At 35.1% G+C, this 19,959-nt stretch overlaps 1 protein-coding gene across 6 annotated transcripts in view; it reads left to right on the top strand.

The window, feature by feature from the left end:
• The window catches only part of LOC145245831 (uncharacterized), a 201,426-nt gene extending 183,450 nt beyond the window's left edge, over positions 1-17,976 (top strand). For 5 of the 6 annotated variants that reach the window (XM_080107479.1, XM_080107483.1, XM_080107481.1 and 2 more), the window contains exons 6-7: positions 541-658; positions 16,612-17,976. In XM_080107479.1, the coding sequence (XP_079963605.1) occupies positions 541-658; positions 16,612-17,088 (595 nt within the window). In that variant the 3' untranslated portion in view covers positions 17,089-17,976. The remainder of the gene's footprint in view (positions 1-540; positions 659-16,611) is intronic. The other variant, XM_080107484.1, reaches the window with a different exon arrangement.
• Positions 17,977-19,959: the final 1,983 nt, after the last annotated feature.

Below are 19,959 nucleotides of genomic sequence, written 5' to 3'. Positions count from 1 at the left end.
ATTGGAATCAGAGGGATAACTGAGAAGATATAACGGATAAAAATAATGAAAACTGCAGAGATATTAGGGAAAACTCTTAAATATTGAGAATAGCACACATAAGCTACAAACAGAAACTTGACACACGGAAACGGCTACAGATGTAAAATACAAAGGAACATCACGAAAACTGAAACGATATAATTGTGAGATACCGCGCCCTCTTTTTTGTTTTCTTTTGTGTGTGCCATCCTACACTGGGTTCATACTATATAAGTGAGGAGAGTCAAGGAGGACGGAAAGACCGGAGAGAGAAAGCACTAGCTAGACCCCTGCTGGTTAAGTGCAAAGAGGACTGGGACCTTGGTGAGGCTTATTGCCACACACATTCCAGTGAAGACCAATAGGCACTGCCAATGAGAAATCAATGGTAAGTGGCTGTTGCGATAATGCAAATTCTTTTGGAAAAATTATCGAAGTTCTCAAAGAGCAATCTTTGATGATGGCTTGTGTGACTACTCCTAGTGAGTAAATAATAATAATGACGATTGTCGATTTCAGGTGGAGACAAGGTCTTAATATCATTACACTTATCCAGAACAATACGGACACGGATCACTTGATGTCAATTTTGATGCCAGTTGGGAAAGGCAAGTTCCAGAACAGCCGACACTTCAAAGTAAGAACACTTTTTCACGTTTTCTTTTTAATATCTGATAGTAAAAATTAATTTCGTATGTGTAAGCATGATACAGCTTTGTTGCAGGTCAAGTGAAAGTTGTGTGATGGGGCCGAGTATATTCAGGTCGCCAGTCCATATTGCTATCAACTTGATCAGGATTACGCCCTTAAGATGGCAGTTATTTTAAATACGTTTTCTCATATCTTTTATTGTCTCAGAAGGTAGTTAGACGATCCTTATACGTTATGTTTAAGCGAGAAATTAGAAATTTTAAAGTTGAAAGATATTTAATCGTAGAAATAAAATAAGCATTAACTGTAGACACAAAATAAACTTTCTTTAAGAATAAACAAACGAACAAAAAAATAACGTTTTTAGTAAAATATTATTATTATTATTGGATCACATGGAGTTTTTACACACGTCAACAAACGATCGGTTTGGAGACCTGTGGTGTTCTCTGGAAGCTGAGTGACAACAAGTCTCGCAAGACTTCCAGCTCTCTTCACCTCCTTCGATAGCACTTGCAGATAAATCTGTGTCATCGCAACAGCCTCATACCATTGATTTCTTGCTGGTAGTGGCCATTGGTTTGTACTGGAATTTGAGTGGCACTAAGCCTCCCCACGATCCCAGTTCTCTTTGCGCTTGTCAGCGCTCTCTCCTCGGTCTTTCCATCCTCCTTGATCCTTTTCGGCTCTTTGGTATCACTTTTTTATTGGGGAGGGGGAACGGTGATGAGACAATGAGGGGATGCATGATGGTGGTGTAGAGCTTGTTGATATGCAGCTTCGGCGTTCTTCATTCCCTGTAACACTTCTTTGTTATATTGTCTTGTGTTATTCTCCACATTCTAGGGGTTTCCTTAATATTTCAGTCGTTTTCTTTATCGTTAGGCATTGTATTTTTGCAGTTATTCCTCTGATTCCAATTTCTGCCATTCTTTTTTCGAAGTTTTTCGGAATTGTTCCTAGTGCTCCTACTATTACCGGTACTATTTTGATTTTCTTCATCATCCAAATCCCTTTTAATTCTCTGGCTAGCTCTGTGTATTTTCTTCGTTTCTCCTTTTCTTTCATACTCACCCTGTGGTCAGCTGGGACAGAAAAGTCTACGATTTGACAGGATTTTTCTTTCTTGTTAATTATTACGACATTTTGTCTTCTTGCTTGGATGGGTGTGTCCGTCTGTATGTTCATGTCTCATAGGATTTTGTGGTTCTCGTTTTCGAGTGCTGTTGTGGGTTTATGCTTGTACCATTTGTCTGTACGCTCAAAATGCAGTCGTTCGCATAATTCCCAGTGCACCGTCCTCCCCACTTGGTCATGCCTGGTTTTGTGTTCCTTTTGGGCCAGTTTGCTGCATTCACTTACTATATGGTCTATCATTTCGTCTCTCTGTCCACATAGTCTGCATTTGCTGTTTTCTTGTGTTTTATCGATCCTTGCTTTGATATGGTTGGTTCTTATCGAGTTATCTTGTGCTGCAGTTATTAGAGATTCTGTTTCTCGGTTTATATGTCCTTTTCGCATCCATGTCCAGGTGTTTTTGTTATTCTCATCTTTTGTCATTCTTATGAATCTTCCGTGGAGTTGTTTCTCTTCCCATTTCTCTTTTCTTGTTTTGTTGTTTGTCTCTCTGTTTTCTACTTTGTTGTTTTTTTCGGTGTCTCTCGCTACCATAATTATCCTTTCAGTGTTTTGCATTATGTATTTTTCTAGTTCTTCTTGTCGCATCCTTCACACAGTCTTCTCTACAGATCAGTCCTCTCCCGCCATCTTTCCTTTTCACGTAGAGTCTGTCAGTATCGTCCTTTGGGTGTAGTGCATTATGCATGGCCATGAGTTTCCTGGTTTTCTGGTCGAGTTGTCTCAGTTCTTCTTTTGTCCATCCTATAAACGGTCCAGAGTATCTTACTAGCGATACTGCCCATGTATTTATACCTTTTATTAGGTTTCTGCTATATAATTTCGTTTCCAGGAGTTTTCTTGTTCTCCTGAGGTATTCCTTTCTAATTTTCTCCTTCATTTCTGTTGCTCTGATGGTGTTCGCTTCCAGAATTCCCAAGTAATTATAGTCTTTTTGTTCCCCTAGTGCCCTAATTTCTGTTTGGTTGAGTAGTTCCATGCCTTCTGTCGTTTCCAGTTTTCCCTTTCTTATAACTAGTTGTGCGCATTTCTCCATTTCAAATTCCATTTGGATATCTTGGCTGAAGATTCTGGTAGTGTTGATTAGTGTCTCTAGCTCCTTTTCGGTCCTTGCAAATAGTTTTAGTTCGTCCATGTACATCAGGTGGTTAATTTTTTCCTGTGTATTGCAGAACTTGTATTCGGCTTGGCACTTTCTCAGAATAGTGTTCAAGGGCATCATGGCTATGATGAACAGTAGTGGTGATAGTGAGTCTCCTTGAAAGATTCCTCTTTGTATGTTAATTTCTGTTATGTGTTGTCCATCGGCTGTCAATTCCAGTCTCCATGTTTTCATTGCATTTTCTATTACGTTGGTGATCCCACTTAGTATTTTATACATTTTTATGCATTCTATTATCCATACTTGGGGGATCCTCTCGTACGCTTTTTTGTAGTCGATCCATGCCATGGCTAAATTCTTTCTCCTCCTTTTTACCTCCTTTAGGATCTTTTGATCTATATGTAGCAGGTCATGTGTTCCTCTTTTTCCTTTTTGGCATCCTTTCTGCTCCTCGGGGATGAGTCCACGGTTATGCAGGGAGTGATAGATTTGTTCCCTCAGTTGCGCTGTCAGCATCTTCCACATAGTTGGTAAGCATGTGATTGGCCTATAGTTGCTAGGGACGGTTCCTTTCTCCGTGTCCCTCTGTAGCAGTGTGGTTCTGCCTTTTGTCATCCAGTCTGGTACGCTTGCTTCCTGTATACATCTTCTCAGGTTTTGGGCTAGCCTTTCGTTTAAGGTTGTGAATTTTTTTTTAACCAGTATGCATGTATCCTGTCGTGCCCTGGTGCTCTCCAGTTTGCCATTTTTCCTATGGTTTTCTTTAGGGTTTCCTTGTTGATTTCATTCACTGTTCCTTCTTCTATTTGTTCTAACTCTTCTTTTATGTCTTTCAGCCATTCGGTATTTCTATTGTGATCTCGTCGCTCTCCCCATATTTTACTCCAGTAGAGTTTTGTTTCTGTCGGATTTGGTTGTTCTGTTTTTGTTTTTCCTCCGTTCACATTTTGGTAGAATTGGCTTTCATTAGTTTCAAATGTTCTGCTTATTTTCATTGTTCAGATTTATATCTATATCGTCTCAATCTCGCTTCTTTTGCTTTTATTTTTTGGTCCAGTTCTTCATGTTTCTTGTTTAGCCTCTCCCTGTCAGTTACATTTCCAATATTGCGTTTTCTCCACATTGCTTTCTTCCTGTTGATCTTTTTGGTTTCTTTTTTATGTTTGTGTATTTGGGTTTCTAGTCTTATTTCCTATCTAGGTTTTGTCGGTCTGCTTGTCCCCGGTTGTTTTTCTGATTTGAGATTCATACTTACCATTTTGGCGCCTGCGTAAATCAGGTTGTTTAAGTCTTTGATTGTATTTGTTGGGATATGTGGGAGGAGCTTGTTAACCTTCTCTGTTTCTGTTTTTAGTTTCTTCTGCTCTTGGTTCTTTAACGATGGGAGCTTTGTTTTTTCGTCGTTCATTATTTTATTATTTTATTTACTTCATTTGCTTCATTCTCTGTTAGTTCTATTTCATCGTTCTCGGTTTCCACGTTTCTAGACTTCAAACAAAAACTAAAGAAAAAAATCATCAAAAATCTATAGTGATAAAGTATGAATTTGAAATTTAATATATTATATTTCTGAATTTTTCAGACGAAGATTGATAATTTGTATTATTTAAATTCTTTGCACTACTGTTCTCATCTTGATTATCATTCTCACAACGTTTTAGCCGTTGTAACCACCACTCGCTTTCATATGTATTTGGTTGAATTCAGGAATATTTTTGTCGAACTCGACAATCTACGAAATTTCGAACGAAACCCTTTATTTAATCTATACAGTATACACTGGGATTGAACCTTCAACCCCCAGAAAGATGTCACTTTAAATTTAAATTTTCTTAGTAGTTTATCTGCTACACCACGGGTCCTTGCACATGCTACCCCAGTGATTTAAATAAAAGGTTCCGTTTAAAATTCCATACAGATCCTTGAGCTTGGTGAAATAAAAGAATGTTGAAGGTTACAAAGTAAAGGTGAAAAGCCGGGTTAGAAATCTGGCTACAAAAAAAAAAAAAAAAATCTCAAACAATTTTCCACAAAATCGTAAATGTTGAATTGACACAAAGGTTATTAAAGGAGATATAGATATGGGGAGAGTGGTGGTTAAACTAAAGAATATGTCACATACAGGGTGAAACGACAAAATTGTTGCCATAAAAGGATGGCATGATTCCATTTCCGTTTGATGAAAACCGGTTTTCTTTTTTTTTCTTTTTTTATTGTAGACCATTTACTAGTAGGCCAATTATGTACAACTCCCAAGAGCCTTCTATCATGTCTAAAAGTGACACAATGTTCAACGAGCGAAATCGGAGATGCGCCACTGTACAACTCATGCTCTCTACCGATCCAAGTTATGACAACAGGACCATTTCCAAATCCGGACGGTTCAACATTTGACGGCACAGCTCAACGAATCGGACCTAATTCAAAATTAAAAAAACCAAGAGTTGGAGTAATGGATAGAAAGAGAGGAGGGGAGGGGGAGAGAAAGAAGGCGTTAGTCGGTAAAGAAAAAGTATATCTGAATAAATTAAATTAGAATAAAATTAGAATTAAAAAAGAGAGAAAAAAAGGAAGGAGATTGAAGATGTCAAGAAGTTGTTTGTTAAAAGGGATGAAGTAAAAAAGAAAGGGAAGATATAAGAGGAAATAGAAAAGGATAAATAACGGAAGATCCTTTTCTATCGCCTCTCCTTATTTTGTCATATTTTCCTTTTCTTTTCCATTTAATCCTTTTTAACAAACAACTTCTTCTTGATATCAATCTCCTTCCTTTCCTTCTCTCTTTTTTTAATTCTAATTTTATTTTAATTTAATTTTTTTAAATATACTTTTTCCTTACCTTATTCCCCTTATTATTTTTATTTTACTTTATTTTATTTTTCTCTCTCCTCCCCCTCTCTCTTCCCTATCTATTACTTCAACTCGTGGCTTTTAATACCCATATCTAATAAAAAAATTTTCCTAATTTATTTATTTTTGGCTTAAATCGTCTGACGATATGGACTGGATAATTTGTTATCCCGTCTATAGAAACAACTTGTAATGATTTAAGTAAATACACTCAGGGTTGAAACATTAAAAACATATTTAGCTCTACTAACGTATCGAGCACTCTTTGTCCCATTTCGTTTCATTTGCTGGTCTAGTGGTCTCCATCAATTTACAGTTTTGATACCGTATTGTAATGCAACTTCCTATTCCAGCACAATAGGCACATTGCTTACATCAAGGAGTTTATATGGCGTCGGATATGTCTGTTTAACAGGTCTTGTGTCGAGTTCTCAGCGTTATTATGTGCATGGTTTTCATCGTCTTAAGCTGGAATCGAACACTGTATATAATAAGCAAACATAAGAAAATAAGTATGTTTTTATAAAACATAAATTTATTTATATTTGAAGAGGCCCCATTATTTTTCTCGAGAGTTGGGGCAAACCACCGACCGTCTACCGTCGACCGAGATAGGATTCTAAAAGTTTGCGTCCGACTCGGAGAGAGTACAAGTTCCAACTAGATTCCAAATCTTTCCTCATGAGACAAAACGAGAGAGAAAGACAGAAAAAAGGAAAGGAAGGGAGAGAAAGATAGGTAGATAGATATATAGATAGATATATAGATAGAGAGAGAGAGAGGGGGAGAGAAAGAGAGAGAGGGGGAGAGATAGATCCATATTAAAGCAAAGAGATTGGGATATTGTTATTTCACAAATCTCAGATAATAAGTTCACTGGGTTCATTACTTTTTACTTTTAAACTGTCTTGCTCTCGAGATTAGAATATAAACATCTGTCAGCTGCAAGTAAATCTACTCTGACTGACAGCATACTCTGAATTCGCCATGTTTTCAATATCATTTTCTTCAACCCTATTTGTCTCCTCAAAAAGACAAAGAAGGTCAAGTATAAGGGGTTTTATATGTGGGAAGCTCTCATCATTGTGCCAGACTAGCGCAGACTAACGTGTCGGTTTCCGTCATTATATAATACTAGCCTGCGTGTTTGGAGGTGTGTGTTGAGCAAAAAATAAAAATAAAAAAAATAGTGGTAGTAGGCAGGCAGGCTCGAACTCGTGACGCAAAGGCGGAAAAGAAAGTAAAAGAAAACCCGACGTCCTACCCCTAGTCCATGACGCGACCGGAAGTTCGGAACGTTGAAATTAGTAAAGTCATTCCAACCGATACGATGACTTACAAAAATTGGACGAAAAAAAAAAGACCCTCCTTGTAGAAAACTACCCAGTTGAGGTTGACGGAATTAATGGTTTTAGCTAATTTTTCGATATTTGTCATCCGAAGGGTCGACTTCAAAACGATACCGATCTCGTGAAACTCTGTCGCCTCTGTCGAAAGTTTTAGACGGAAATACATACATACATATATACATATATACATTTAAACAGATCGGTGAAATTTATATATAATAGATTATTTATCTGCATAAATGAAGTGTATAAACTGCTTTGCCATCAACATCCAGAAACAAAGAGAAACAGATATAAATATATCACATTTAAGGTAAATTAATAAAATATGTATTTTTAAATCTTATTTACAGGGTAGGCCTTGTTTTAATTCTATTGGTTCATGCGATTTTCTCAGTGTTTTGGTCGTTGTACTTTTCCGCCTTCTTCGGGTGCTTCTTTTGTTGTAGTCAGTCACTTTCTTGGAATTTCGAATTGAATACCTTATTTATTTAAGACACTGAGGTAAAACTTTCTCACTAGTCGAAATATTGTAAAAAAAAATATCCAATGCTTATCCCCAGTTTTATCGAATTTAGCAGAATGGATGACCTGGGTTACGCGCGACAGGCCCTTAATCTGTCGCCGATAATACTTGCTAGCAAGATTGGTATTCATTTATACACCTGTCTAAATTACGTGCTTACAGAATCTGGTCACCCATCAAAGAATGATAAGACTCAAAGTTGCTTAGCTTCGGAATAGACTTGTAAGTGTATTTAATGTTTAAGTATGCGATTAAGCTCGCTTTAATTCATTTAATTTAAAACGTGGGGTCAGTGTTACCACTTAAAAATGTCCAGTATACTATAGACAAAGAATAAAAGTCTTAGAACTGAAAGCAAAGATTCTAATACAATCTATGGTTCGGAAGCGGAACCTAAGCAGTAACTGTATCAGAATTTTGGGGGAAGTTTTAACAGCTCTAACACGAAACTGCGAATAAATATAAAAAACTCGTAATTTCTCTTTTAAAAGTGGGTTGTTTATTTTCTTTATGGATTATACTTCCAAAATAAACTCTTAAAGTCGTATAAAAAGTAATAGAAATATTATTCTTTATTTTTTAAAAAACATTTTTTATGTAATGAAATCAATTGAATTTTACGAGTTAAATCCTTTTCAATTTTTAAACTTTAAAAATCTATCAAAATTTTTCTATTGATTCAATTTTTACGATATTTTCAGGGTTAATGTGAAATTTTATGCTCTTTCCAATAAACCGAATATAATATTTTAGAAATACGTTTTTTTTAATTCACGCCCCCCCCCATTTTGAAATGTCTATTAAAAAGTAAATAATTAATTTACTCACCAAAGTTTATATATCACAAATTGGAGATAAAAGATCAATAAATAATATATACAAATTTAAAATACACAACAAAAAATAAGTGTTTTTTTTTTTAAATTTACCCGTAAAGTCCGAAGTTTAAAACCTTTTTTTTTTTAAACACGTTTTTTTTTTGTTTTTGTTTTTTTTAAATGAAACCTTGGTACTTGCTCCTTTAATTGAAAAAAAAAATAGGGGTTGAATTACATTTTCCGAATAGTTATAAGCTTGGAAAGGCAGGGGGTCGAATTATTCAATATTTTTCGCGCATTCGTAAGGTCAGTTTCTGACACACCTACATAAGCAGAAGGAATAATTTGAATTAAGCTTCGACAGATCGATAGTCTGTCGTCAGATTGGTAATAATTCATAAACGTTCTTGGTGTATTTGCTTACAGTTTCCGGTATTTCTAAAATGTTACCCATCAGATTATTATTAGCATACACAGTATATAGTTATTATATTTGGTAACTTCATGATGCGTCAGTTTCGATTTTGAGACGAATGACTGTCCATCTATCAGTCGTGTTATAGTTTTCAACTGCCCTTGTCCTCCTGGCCCTCTAGCATTATCTCTTCCAAAGACCCTTAGCGGTAATAAAATGCCATAGTTTAAAAAAACATTTTTTATTACATTTGCACCCCAAACAAGGCACGTTCCACTTTGATGTAGGGGGCTACTATCGGGGACCTAAGTTGCAGGGGTACTATGTAGGGAGTTTAGTAGCAAGATGTCTGTTCACATTACACTTGAACTTCTGCACGTCAGTACAGTTGGAGAAGCAGGAAAACGGAAGAGAATTCCAAAGTCTTGTAGTTCTGGGGAAGAAGCTATTAAAAAGCTTTCTTACATCTAGGGATCTCAACTGTATACGGGTGGGACTTCGATGTTTGTCAGGTTTGTCGGGGATATTTTCGTTGAGGAGGTACAAGGGCTTGTAGTTTGTCAGAGCATCCATGATTAAAATACTTGTAAAACAGGCAGAGGGATGCAACATTTCGTCGGTGGGACAAGGGCTGAAGTTTAGATGACAGTCTATGACCTATGAGGTTGGTGACTCTTTTTTTGACCCTGTCCAAGAGCTAGAGACTAGTAGCAGATGCACCAGCCCAAATATGACAGCAGTACTCCATACATGGGCGAATAGTGGCTTTGTAGAGGTACAGGATACTTTCAAGCGTAAGTAACTTTCTAGCACGATAGAGAGAGCCCACCTTCTTTGCAGCAGCCTTAGCAATAACCTCAATGTATCTATTCCAACACATGTTTCCTGTGAACGTTAAGCCAAGGAGCTTGAACAAAGTGCTCTCAGGTAAAGTATCTCTAGCCATAGCTATTGGTGGTTGGTAATGTTTCATGTAATTATTAAAGGAAACGAGCTTTGTCTTGGCAGCGTTGAACGTTACCATCCATTTTTTATCCCATTCCACTACAGACCGAAGATCTTCCTTTAGGGTTTCGGCCATTACCTTAGAGATGTGCTCATTAGTTTTTCCCCGAGTACTGCTATAGAGCGTGGTGTAGTCGGCAAATACAGGGTGACCCCTCTCCCCAAAACGGGCCTTAACTCTAATTAGGATCCGTTTCTTAGTGTCTTGTCCGAATGAAATGAAACTTTGGTCATAACTAGTTTATTATATTCAAAACATCACATCAAACACTAGGGTCTTTGGCCCTTTTTTCTCCGTTCTACAGCATATGTTCTAGATGGCCTCCATTTAGCTTTTGTTTTGTTTTTTTGGTCACCCTGTATACCCACATCAGGGACAATTTATCAGGTAAGTCATTTATGAATATCAGAAATAATAAAGGTCCAAGGATCGATCCCTAAGGTACACCTACATTTATATCAAATTGTTTGGACGTACGCTTATCAAGGACAACCTGGATTCTTCTCTCATTTAAGAAGGATCAAATTATACTAAGCATTCGTCCAGTAATACCATAGGATTTTATTTTCATGAAAAGACCATCGTGCCATACCCTGTCAAAAGCATTAGATATATCTAGGGCTAGTGCCCTCCCCTCCCCTGCCCTATTCATTGCTTGGTATAAACGTTCAGAGATTACAGTTAGAATATCTGCAGTAGAACGGGCTTGCCTAAATCCATATTGGTGGTCTGACAGATGTTTAGCAGCTGTAAGGTGATGAACTAGAGCTTGATTAATTAAAGACTCAAATATTTTGGCGAAAAGAGGGAGGAGGCTAATTGGGCGATAATTTAATGGGTCAGTTCTTTCGCCAGAGTTTTTGTAAACTGGTACCACAGAAGCAGTTTTCCAGCAGCCATGAAAGCAAGATTTGTTAAGGCATTTGTTAAAGAGTTTAGAGAGAACAGGAGCGACCTCAGCGGAGCATTCTTTTAATAGCACAGCCGGGATGACGTTAGGTCCACATGCTTTTGAGGTGTCTAGGTTTTTTATAATATCATGTACTTGGGAAGGCGTGATCTTTAGATCATTTAGCGTGGTTTCTGTCCACAGGAAAATTATGCAGGGAATGGCTTGCTGGATCCAAGGCAAACTGATGGGCAAACATGTTAGCTTTCTCAGTTGCTGTGCAAACAACCTCATGATTGTTGGTTAGTGGGGGTATTGTCGATTGCCCATTATTTACTACACTATTGTAGATTTTCCAGAAATCACGAGTTCCTAATTTCTGCGCTACAATGTGTTTCCTGGTTTCAGTATATTCACTTTTAGCTGATGCTACTTCTTTCTTGCAATTATTTCTAGCTTCTATATACTTTTGTCTGTTTATACAGGACTTATGCCGGATAAATCTACGGTATGTATGTTGCCTCTGAGCAATGGCAGCTATAGAAGTAAACCATTAGGGAGAATGGGATTTACTATGGGTTATTCCCCTCTGCCCCCCTCCAAAAGCCATTATAACACTGTATGAAAACCACAAAAGTGTATAATTTGTTAGTTAATAAAACCTATATCAACGGCATATAAGTCTCTTCTTCCTTTTCAAATATCTTTTCACTTATTAAAAGTCGATAAGTTGCTCTTCAGTTTGAAATACATTTGCATCGCTAATTGCAAAGATGAAATGAATACATCCTAAGAATACAAGTCTTTGCGCTGAAATTTTTATTTCTTATAGAAACTAGAGGTTGCCGCCCGGCCTTGTCCGGTCGTAAAGTACGCTTAAATATAGTTAAGTTCATGCAGATTTCGTATTTATTATTACAGAGCCAATTCTCTTTTGAATATTATATATATATATATATATATATATATATATATATATATATATATATGATTACTTAATTTGATCACATAAATTAATATACGAAAGTATTAATTTATGCATAAACTTTAAGTATTTATTCAGCAGGCATAAGCCTGATGAATCCTAGCGTGCATGAAACGCGGAATATTCTGTGTAGCTTAAGTGCCATATATATTTTATATATATATATATATATATATATATATATATATATATATATATATATACTAGCAAAAGTACTTGTCGTTGACTGGGTTCAAAAACAGCCTACAGAAAATGGACTATGATTTATGAAAGTATGATAGGTTATGAAAAGGAAGGGGTGTAAAGAGATAGCTTCGAATTTGGGGGCATCAAAACCAAAGCAAAATATGATGAAAGTAAAAATAAAATAGATAAACCCCATAATTTATTATACCATACCTGTTCACACTGAAGCACTTATCACAATATTGTGTGGATCTATATACAAAAACCTTGGTAAAATTTGTGACATATTTCCGTTCTATGGAGGTCAGGTGCAAACGAACAACCATAATTTTATAATAACATATTTCTTAAAAACTGAAACATAATTATCAAAGTATACTTACGCAGATAGATATGAAAAGTCTTTATTAATGTTTGTGCCTATTTTCATTCCATGGAGGCCAGGCGCGAACGCAGACCCCACAGTTTTATTATACCATCCCTATTTAAGTTAAAACATACTTATCAAAGTATCATTATGTACCTCTATATCAAAAACACTTGTAAATGTTTTTTTTTTAAATTTTTAATTTTATTATTTCCATACTTTGTGGACCAGGCGCGTACGCAGACCCCACAATTTTAATGAATCATCATTATGCCAGATCAAACATCCCCATTCCTGTGCCTCGATACATCTTCTATCATTATATGGAATCAGTTTTTTAAAATAGTCAACCATATAAGAGCCTAGTCGTGACCCCCCCCCCACACACACATTCAGCTTTATATTATATATATATTATATATATTTATATTATATATATATATATATATATATATATATATATATATATAGTTTAGAATTTATTGGTGTTCACCACTTTTGATGTTGCCCAGGTATTCAGGATGTCAACGTATGTTTCTCGCTGTCGTAGAGTAGTTTGATGACGATCAGGTGTCATCTGTCTTTCATGGTAATTCCTACCGAGCAAGGTGTTCTGATTTAGAACCCTGTTCACGCTGTTTCTCGAATAAAGAGTTTGATGTATTGCCGTAGCTTTCTTTGCAGTTGTACGAGCAGTATGTTGCAGTTTCTTTCTGTCCGAGCAGTGCCCGTACTAGTCGGTTGGCCTGACCATTGTACCGAGAAATATATATTGCTTAGCACAACGAAATACGAAACCATGAACAGAATTATTTCTGTTTGCTTCCGTATTACATCAGCCACCTGCTTTCCATGACCGCACATCACCCTGGTCGGGGAGCTAAGTGGGTTCTCGACCTTGCCCAAGGATATCCCACAGACTATCGGAAGGAAGGAGACACCTTATTTTTCCTTTGATAGTAGTGATGTCCTGCTACCCGAATGTATATAGTACTGATTTCAAAAGTTAAAAAAATGACTGATTCCATCAGCTAGAATCGGAACCAAAGCATTTTGTGCTATCGTTTGAGCAAACCCGACAGATGGATAAGAATGTTATAAAATTAAACTGCCTTTAGGTATGATCAGTTTAACGCATGCGCAAACTAACAAAAGTGTAAAGTTGAAATGAACATTTTGGAATTCAACTAGCCGACTTCTATACGCGTTATTCATCCATCAAAAGAAAGATTTTACTCGCTATAAACCCTCCTTGGTGTATAATTACTACTTCCTAAGTATTTCAGTGTTATATGACCAGTAGTTTAAGAATTTATCGGTTAAATACTTACACACACAGACACACATACATACATTCATTGATTTATGTATATAGAGAGATGGCATTTTATAAATATTATGAATTTGAATATTAAAATTTGAAATTTAAGAACGCCTAAAAGCGATACGATTTCTCTCTTTTTCTTTTTTAAATAAACATTTGTTTGCCTTAAAAAATATGAAGGACGTTTTCGACTCGGTCAAGTCAGTATCAAAGGATGTTTTTCGAAAGCTTGCTTTATATCTTTAAATATAAATGTTTTGTTTTTTTTAAGAAAAAATTCAAATTTCACTATTCAAGCTCATAACGATATTGTGGCAACGTAAGTTACTCCTGATAAAAGTTATTTTAGTTTTAGCCTTATGTCCAGGTATTGTCCACAAATATCGACTTTTTCTTTTGGTCAAATTCATTGTTGTGTTAGTAATATCATGTGAGTCATGCTGAAATTATTTGTTTTGTTAACAATAGATTTTTGTTGTTAACACTGTGAACTATTTCCCCTAGTGTAATCCGCTGTGTTAGCAATAATTCTTTTCTGGTCAAATATTTTAACCTTTGCTTTTGATGAAGTCTTGGTTGTTTAAACTTAAGTTGAAGGTTGTCAAATATATCATTAGTTGTATTACCTGTAAGTTTTATGCTGTCAACAAATGTCAACATTTATCCTACATGAAAATCTTGTGTTGGTGAGGCGCTCTGATTTCTGAGAACTTCGACTAAAGTACATATATATATATATATATATATATATATATATATATATATATATATATATATATATATATATATATATATATAAGAAAATAAAAATTTTGCCATTGAAAATTTATTCCAATTTTCAAAAAAGCATTATACACCTGTAAGGAAGGTATACAAAATTTTAATTATCCAACAAGGAGTACAAAAAAAAAAAAAAAACTTATTCCATCGAGTTTCGAAGAATGCATTTGTTCTCATCAGAGGGAAGAGGTTTGCAAAATATACGATAAAAGTTGCAAGTTAATGCATTAAAGGAAACAAACAATATGAAATTAATCATACTCGCATCCCAAAAAGTTATGTGACAGTTTATAGGGATTCAATGATGTTAAGAAAGCAAGAAACGGGGAAAAAATGAAAGAAAAAGGATATGGTAAAAATCCAATGAGTAAGACGGTAAAATTTAGAACAGGATAAATCCGAAATGAGTCCATTGAAAATCCATAAGAAAACAGAAATTATAAATGTCCAGGATAAATTACAGCTCCCAGAAAAGAAAACCCATCAGATCATGGATATATATATATATATATTTATATATATATATATATACTTCAGTTGAAGTTCTCAGAAATCAAAGAGCTCCGTTCCCATGGTTAACACTTGGTCTCTCTATGAGATACATAGATATCTGAATATTGCATTGAACTTCTTCTTTATGTCTCGAACACTGAGTTAGTATCAAAGTTGATAACAAAATTTTCCTCTCCCAAACTAACCATTTCATAGTATATTTTTCTTGTGGTCTCTTTGTCTTGGGAGATTTCAGGAGAAGAATTCATTTAGTCTGATGGAGTATCCAGTTTCATGCTGTTATTCGGGGTAACATCACTTGAAAAAGGTGCATCATTCCTTATAAACGCCAGTATTGATTATTAATACCGAGATCTTATTTGGTCCGCGAATACTATGTGATTTTGAATATACATATATATATATATATATATATTTGTGTGTGTATGTGTGTGTGTGGTCTGGAATGTTAGGTAAGGCAAGATAAGTTACTCTTCTGTGATTAAATGCCTTAAAAAAATTTATGCAGCCTGTAGGGTCCCATGTAGACAAAAAGACTGAAGAATAAAGAAAATAAAATGGCCGCCTTTTCTCTTTATATGTTTGCGATATTGTCAACTAATATGGAAATGAGATGCTTCCGGTTTAAAATAAAAACCCTGATTTCGTCGGTTTTTGTTCAAAAGTTTTTGACAGCAGTATATCAAGTTTTAGAGTTGAGTTTAAGCTAGCAGCGCGTCGAGTGTTGGAGTGGCAGAAGTGTCGAATTTTGAGTAGTGAATTTTGACAGCATTGTGTCGAATTTAACTCCGGAAATTATTACTTGGAAGTGTAGAACAATAAGAACTCGATTGTTTTAACCACAAACATTTTAAACAAGTGACATCCTATCTCTTATAACATTGTCACGTGATCCACGTGTGTGCACTTACTGGCCATTTTATCATTCCAACAAACTACTACTACTCAAAGAGATCTTTATATATCGCCAAGAGAACAAATATGATTAATAAAAAAATCGCCTGAAAAGGGCTTGTCCGAGTCAAAAGCTCGCAGCATATGTATAAATGTAAATAAATCTTTATTTTGAAGAAAACAATCAGATATCGTCTTTGGCTGTTTTTAATCTCAAATTTTAATGGCTGTCTTTAATGTCAATTATTATTATTTATTATTTTTTTAAACCCTTTCAGATGAGACTTCATAATTTGTGCATACATTCTTTTTGCGGACTGTTATCCTCATGTTCGTGGTTCTTGTTTCACTAGGTTTTGGCCAACTCATCCTCTGGTCTTCTTCGCCGCGAAGGGTTAGGAACTTACCCGCAGTAATCACTGCTTTCCATAGTTGTCTCACCACTAACCCTCTGACCTGCTTGGTTCGGATTGAAACAATTATCGTTAGACAATGCTCACCTGCGGTTTCAATCCTACCCAAGCAGGCAAGAGAATTCGTTGGCCAAAAAAAAAACGTGGTGAAACAACTATGTAAGGCAATAATTACTAAGGATAAGTTACAAAACTCAGCATTCCTACCCCATCGCGGTGAATCACATGAAGAAGGCCAGAGGATTAATTGGCCGAAACATGGTGAACCAACAACTATGAAGATGAGGATAACAGTTCTAAAAAAGAATGAATGCAAGAATTTAATATCCAAGTTCAGACCTTACTCCTCAATTCATTTATAAATATCAATTATTATTTATTTCAGATGATGTATAGTACGAAGCCCCGCCCAACACATGACCCCCACTCTATGTGCAAGGTCTCAACTGCCCACTATAATCGAGAAGGAAATGTACAGCGAGATTTCGATCTTTCAACCCGAATTGATAACCCACGAAATAAGCGAGAATTCTACGGAACAGGATGGGCGCGATCCGAAATGCGAAAACCTGCCATCCCGATTTGTATGCAAAATTCACACGAAAAGACAGAAATTCCGACGGGGAATGAAAAGACAGAAAGTATAAAAAATGCGAAGTTGATTCCTAAAACTAAATCTCTATTCTGCGAAAATGCAGACTGTTTTGATCAATTAACGAATCCAGATGAATTTCACAATGCTAAAGATGACAAACAAGAAGAAGTGGAATTAAAAGAAACTAATTTTGGTATACAGGCACTGGCCTTGTCAATAACCGAAAGTTTATCTGATACCAAAAAAATATACCAACACTATACATAATTACTATTGAATAAAAGGATGACTATTGAATAACATGATGGTTATTGAATAACATGATTACTATAGAATAGCTTGATAACCATTGAAAAACATAATGACTACTGAAAAACGTGATGACTATTAAATAACATGATGACATGATTATTAAATAATATGATGACTATTGAAATACATGATGACTGTTGAATAACATGATGACTATTTAATAACATGATGACTATTGAATAACATAATGACTGTTGAATAATATGATGACTATTAGATAGCATGCTGAGTATTGAAATACATGATGGCTATTGAAAAACATAATGACTATTGAATAACATGATTATTGAAAAACATGACTATTGAATAACATGATGACTATTGAACAACATGGTGACTATTGAAATATATGATGACTATTGAATAATATGATGACTATTGAATAGCATGATGACTATTTAATAACATGATGACTATTAGATAACATGAAGATTATTGATGTTACCGGAAAAGGGCTGTCTCCTTTCCATGTAAATAAGAAGAACATTCGATAAGAGAAAATGAGATTAGGATAAGCTGAGACTCGAACCTTGTAAGCAAGGTTAAAAATTGGAATGTTAAATATGTCAGTAAAAGAATGAACAATGAAAATGAAAAATATATTGTTAAAAAATAGGTTAGGTTAAAAGTAGGTTAGGAGATGATTCTTTGTTTGCAGAAGTGTGTTTTGGACAAATATGCATAGCCACGTGAATTAGTCACGCTTGAAAAACACACTTCTGACGTAATAGACAAAGAACGATTCTCCATATAGTTCTATGGGTTCGAATTTCAGAGTCAGATCAGACAGTCAGTCAGAGAGAGAGAGAGAGAGAGAGAGAAAGAGAAAGAGAGAGAGAGAAAGAGAGAGAGAGAAAGAGAGAGAGAAAGATAGATAGATAGATAGATAGATAGATAGAGAGAGAGAGAGAGAGAGAGAGAGAGAGAGAGAGAGAGAGAGAGAGAGAGAGAGAGAGAGACTTGAGAGTCAGTCAATTGGCAGTTAGTTGTCAGCTGACCCTTTGGAAGCAAAGAGTAGAAGATTAACCATGAAGATACAAATTTGAATTCCTGACGTCATCAGCATTCGACAGGTCTAATGAATAAAGAATCATCTTTGTGTTTTTGTAAAACTGTTGTCATGTGTCATCTTTCAACACCAAAAAGGTAATGTGTTAATCGTTTGTAATGGACATTGTGTAACCCATCCAAGAATATGTATCTCCCCTCCTCTGTGTTAAAAACTTGTATACATCTCCAGTCAGTATGAAGATAAAGTCCCTAGCATCCCCAGAACTGTAATATATAAAATGTCTTCTCTCTCATCACTATCGCTACATCCTTCAATATCAATCGCTCGTAACTCTCAATATGAAACCCCACTATTCAACATTAAAATCCATGTTGACTATTGAATAATATGATGACTATTAAATAGCATGATGACTATTTAATAACATGATGAGTAAAATGATAACTATTGAATAACATGATGACTAATAAATAACGTGATGACTATTGAATAAAATGATGGTGATCAAGTAACTTGATTACTCTTGAATAACATGATGACTATTAGATAACATGACTATTGAATAATATGATGACTATTGAACAACATAACGACTATGTAATAATATGATGACTATTGAATAAAATGATGACTATTAGATAACATGATGAATATTAGATAACATGATGATTATTGAAATATATGATGAGTCCTGAATAACATGATGACTATTAAAAAACATAATGACTATTGAACAACATAATGACTATTGAATAATATGATGACTAATAAATAATATGATGACAATTTAATAACATGATGATTATTGAAATACATGATGACTATTGAATAATATGATGACTATTGGAAAAGATGATGACTATTAAATGGCATGATGACTATTGAATAACATGATGACTATTAAATAGCATGATGACTATTGAATAACATAACTATTGAATAATAAGATGACTATTAAATAGCATAATGACTCTTGAATAACATTGACTATTGGATAATATGATTACTATTAGAAAAAATGATAACTATTAAATGGCATGATGACTATTGAATAACATGATGACTATTGAATGACATGATGATTATTTAATAACATGATGACTATTGGATAGCATAATGACTATTGAGTAACATGATGACTCTTGAATAACATGATTAGTATTGAAATACATGATGATTATTGAATAGCATGATGAATATTGAACAACATGATTAGTATTGAAATATATGATGACTATTGAATAATATGATGATTTTTAATAACATGATGATTATTGAAAAGCATAATGACTATTGAATAACAAGCTGACTATTGAATAACTTGATGATTATTGAAATACACGAGGACTATTGAATAATATGATGACTATTGAATAGCATTATGACTATTGAATAACATGATGACTATTGAATAATATGATAACATCGTTATTTCCATGGCAGGCAGGTGCTCGTCTGAACTCCAATCTCTGGTCCCCCCTCGCCAATCTTTCACGAAAAACACCCGTCTAGCTGAATCCACTGTGTAAAATTTCCCCTACTCTATATCTGTACCTAAATCAAAACGTGGATTCCATGAACAAAGCTTCTTTCTTAGAACTGCACGCCTGTGGAACTCTGTTCCGTCTGCCTGCTTCCCACCGGACTACAACTTGGATGTCTTCAAGTCCAACGTAAACAAATTCCTAATGAATCGCCCCCTTAAGTAAACACTTCATCAAATCTCCACACTAACGTAATGTACTTGCAATAACCCTTATCCCTGAGTGGCTTCCGGGTCTTGATAAGTGGTGATCACTGTGTAAAAAAAAATA

This window comes from Euprymna scolopes, chromosome 23 (genome assembly GCF_053919585.1).
Source record: "Euprymna scolopes isolate OS-2025 chromosome 23, ASM5391958v1, whole genome shotgun sequence".
NCBI classification, from domain to species: Eukaryota; Metazoa; Mollusca; class Cephalopoda; order Sepiida; family Sepiolidae; genus Euprymna; species Euprymna scolopes.
The sequence above is the reverse complement of the archived record's forward strand: the minus strand, read 5'-3'. Positions and strand labels throughout refer to the sequence as shown.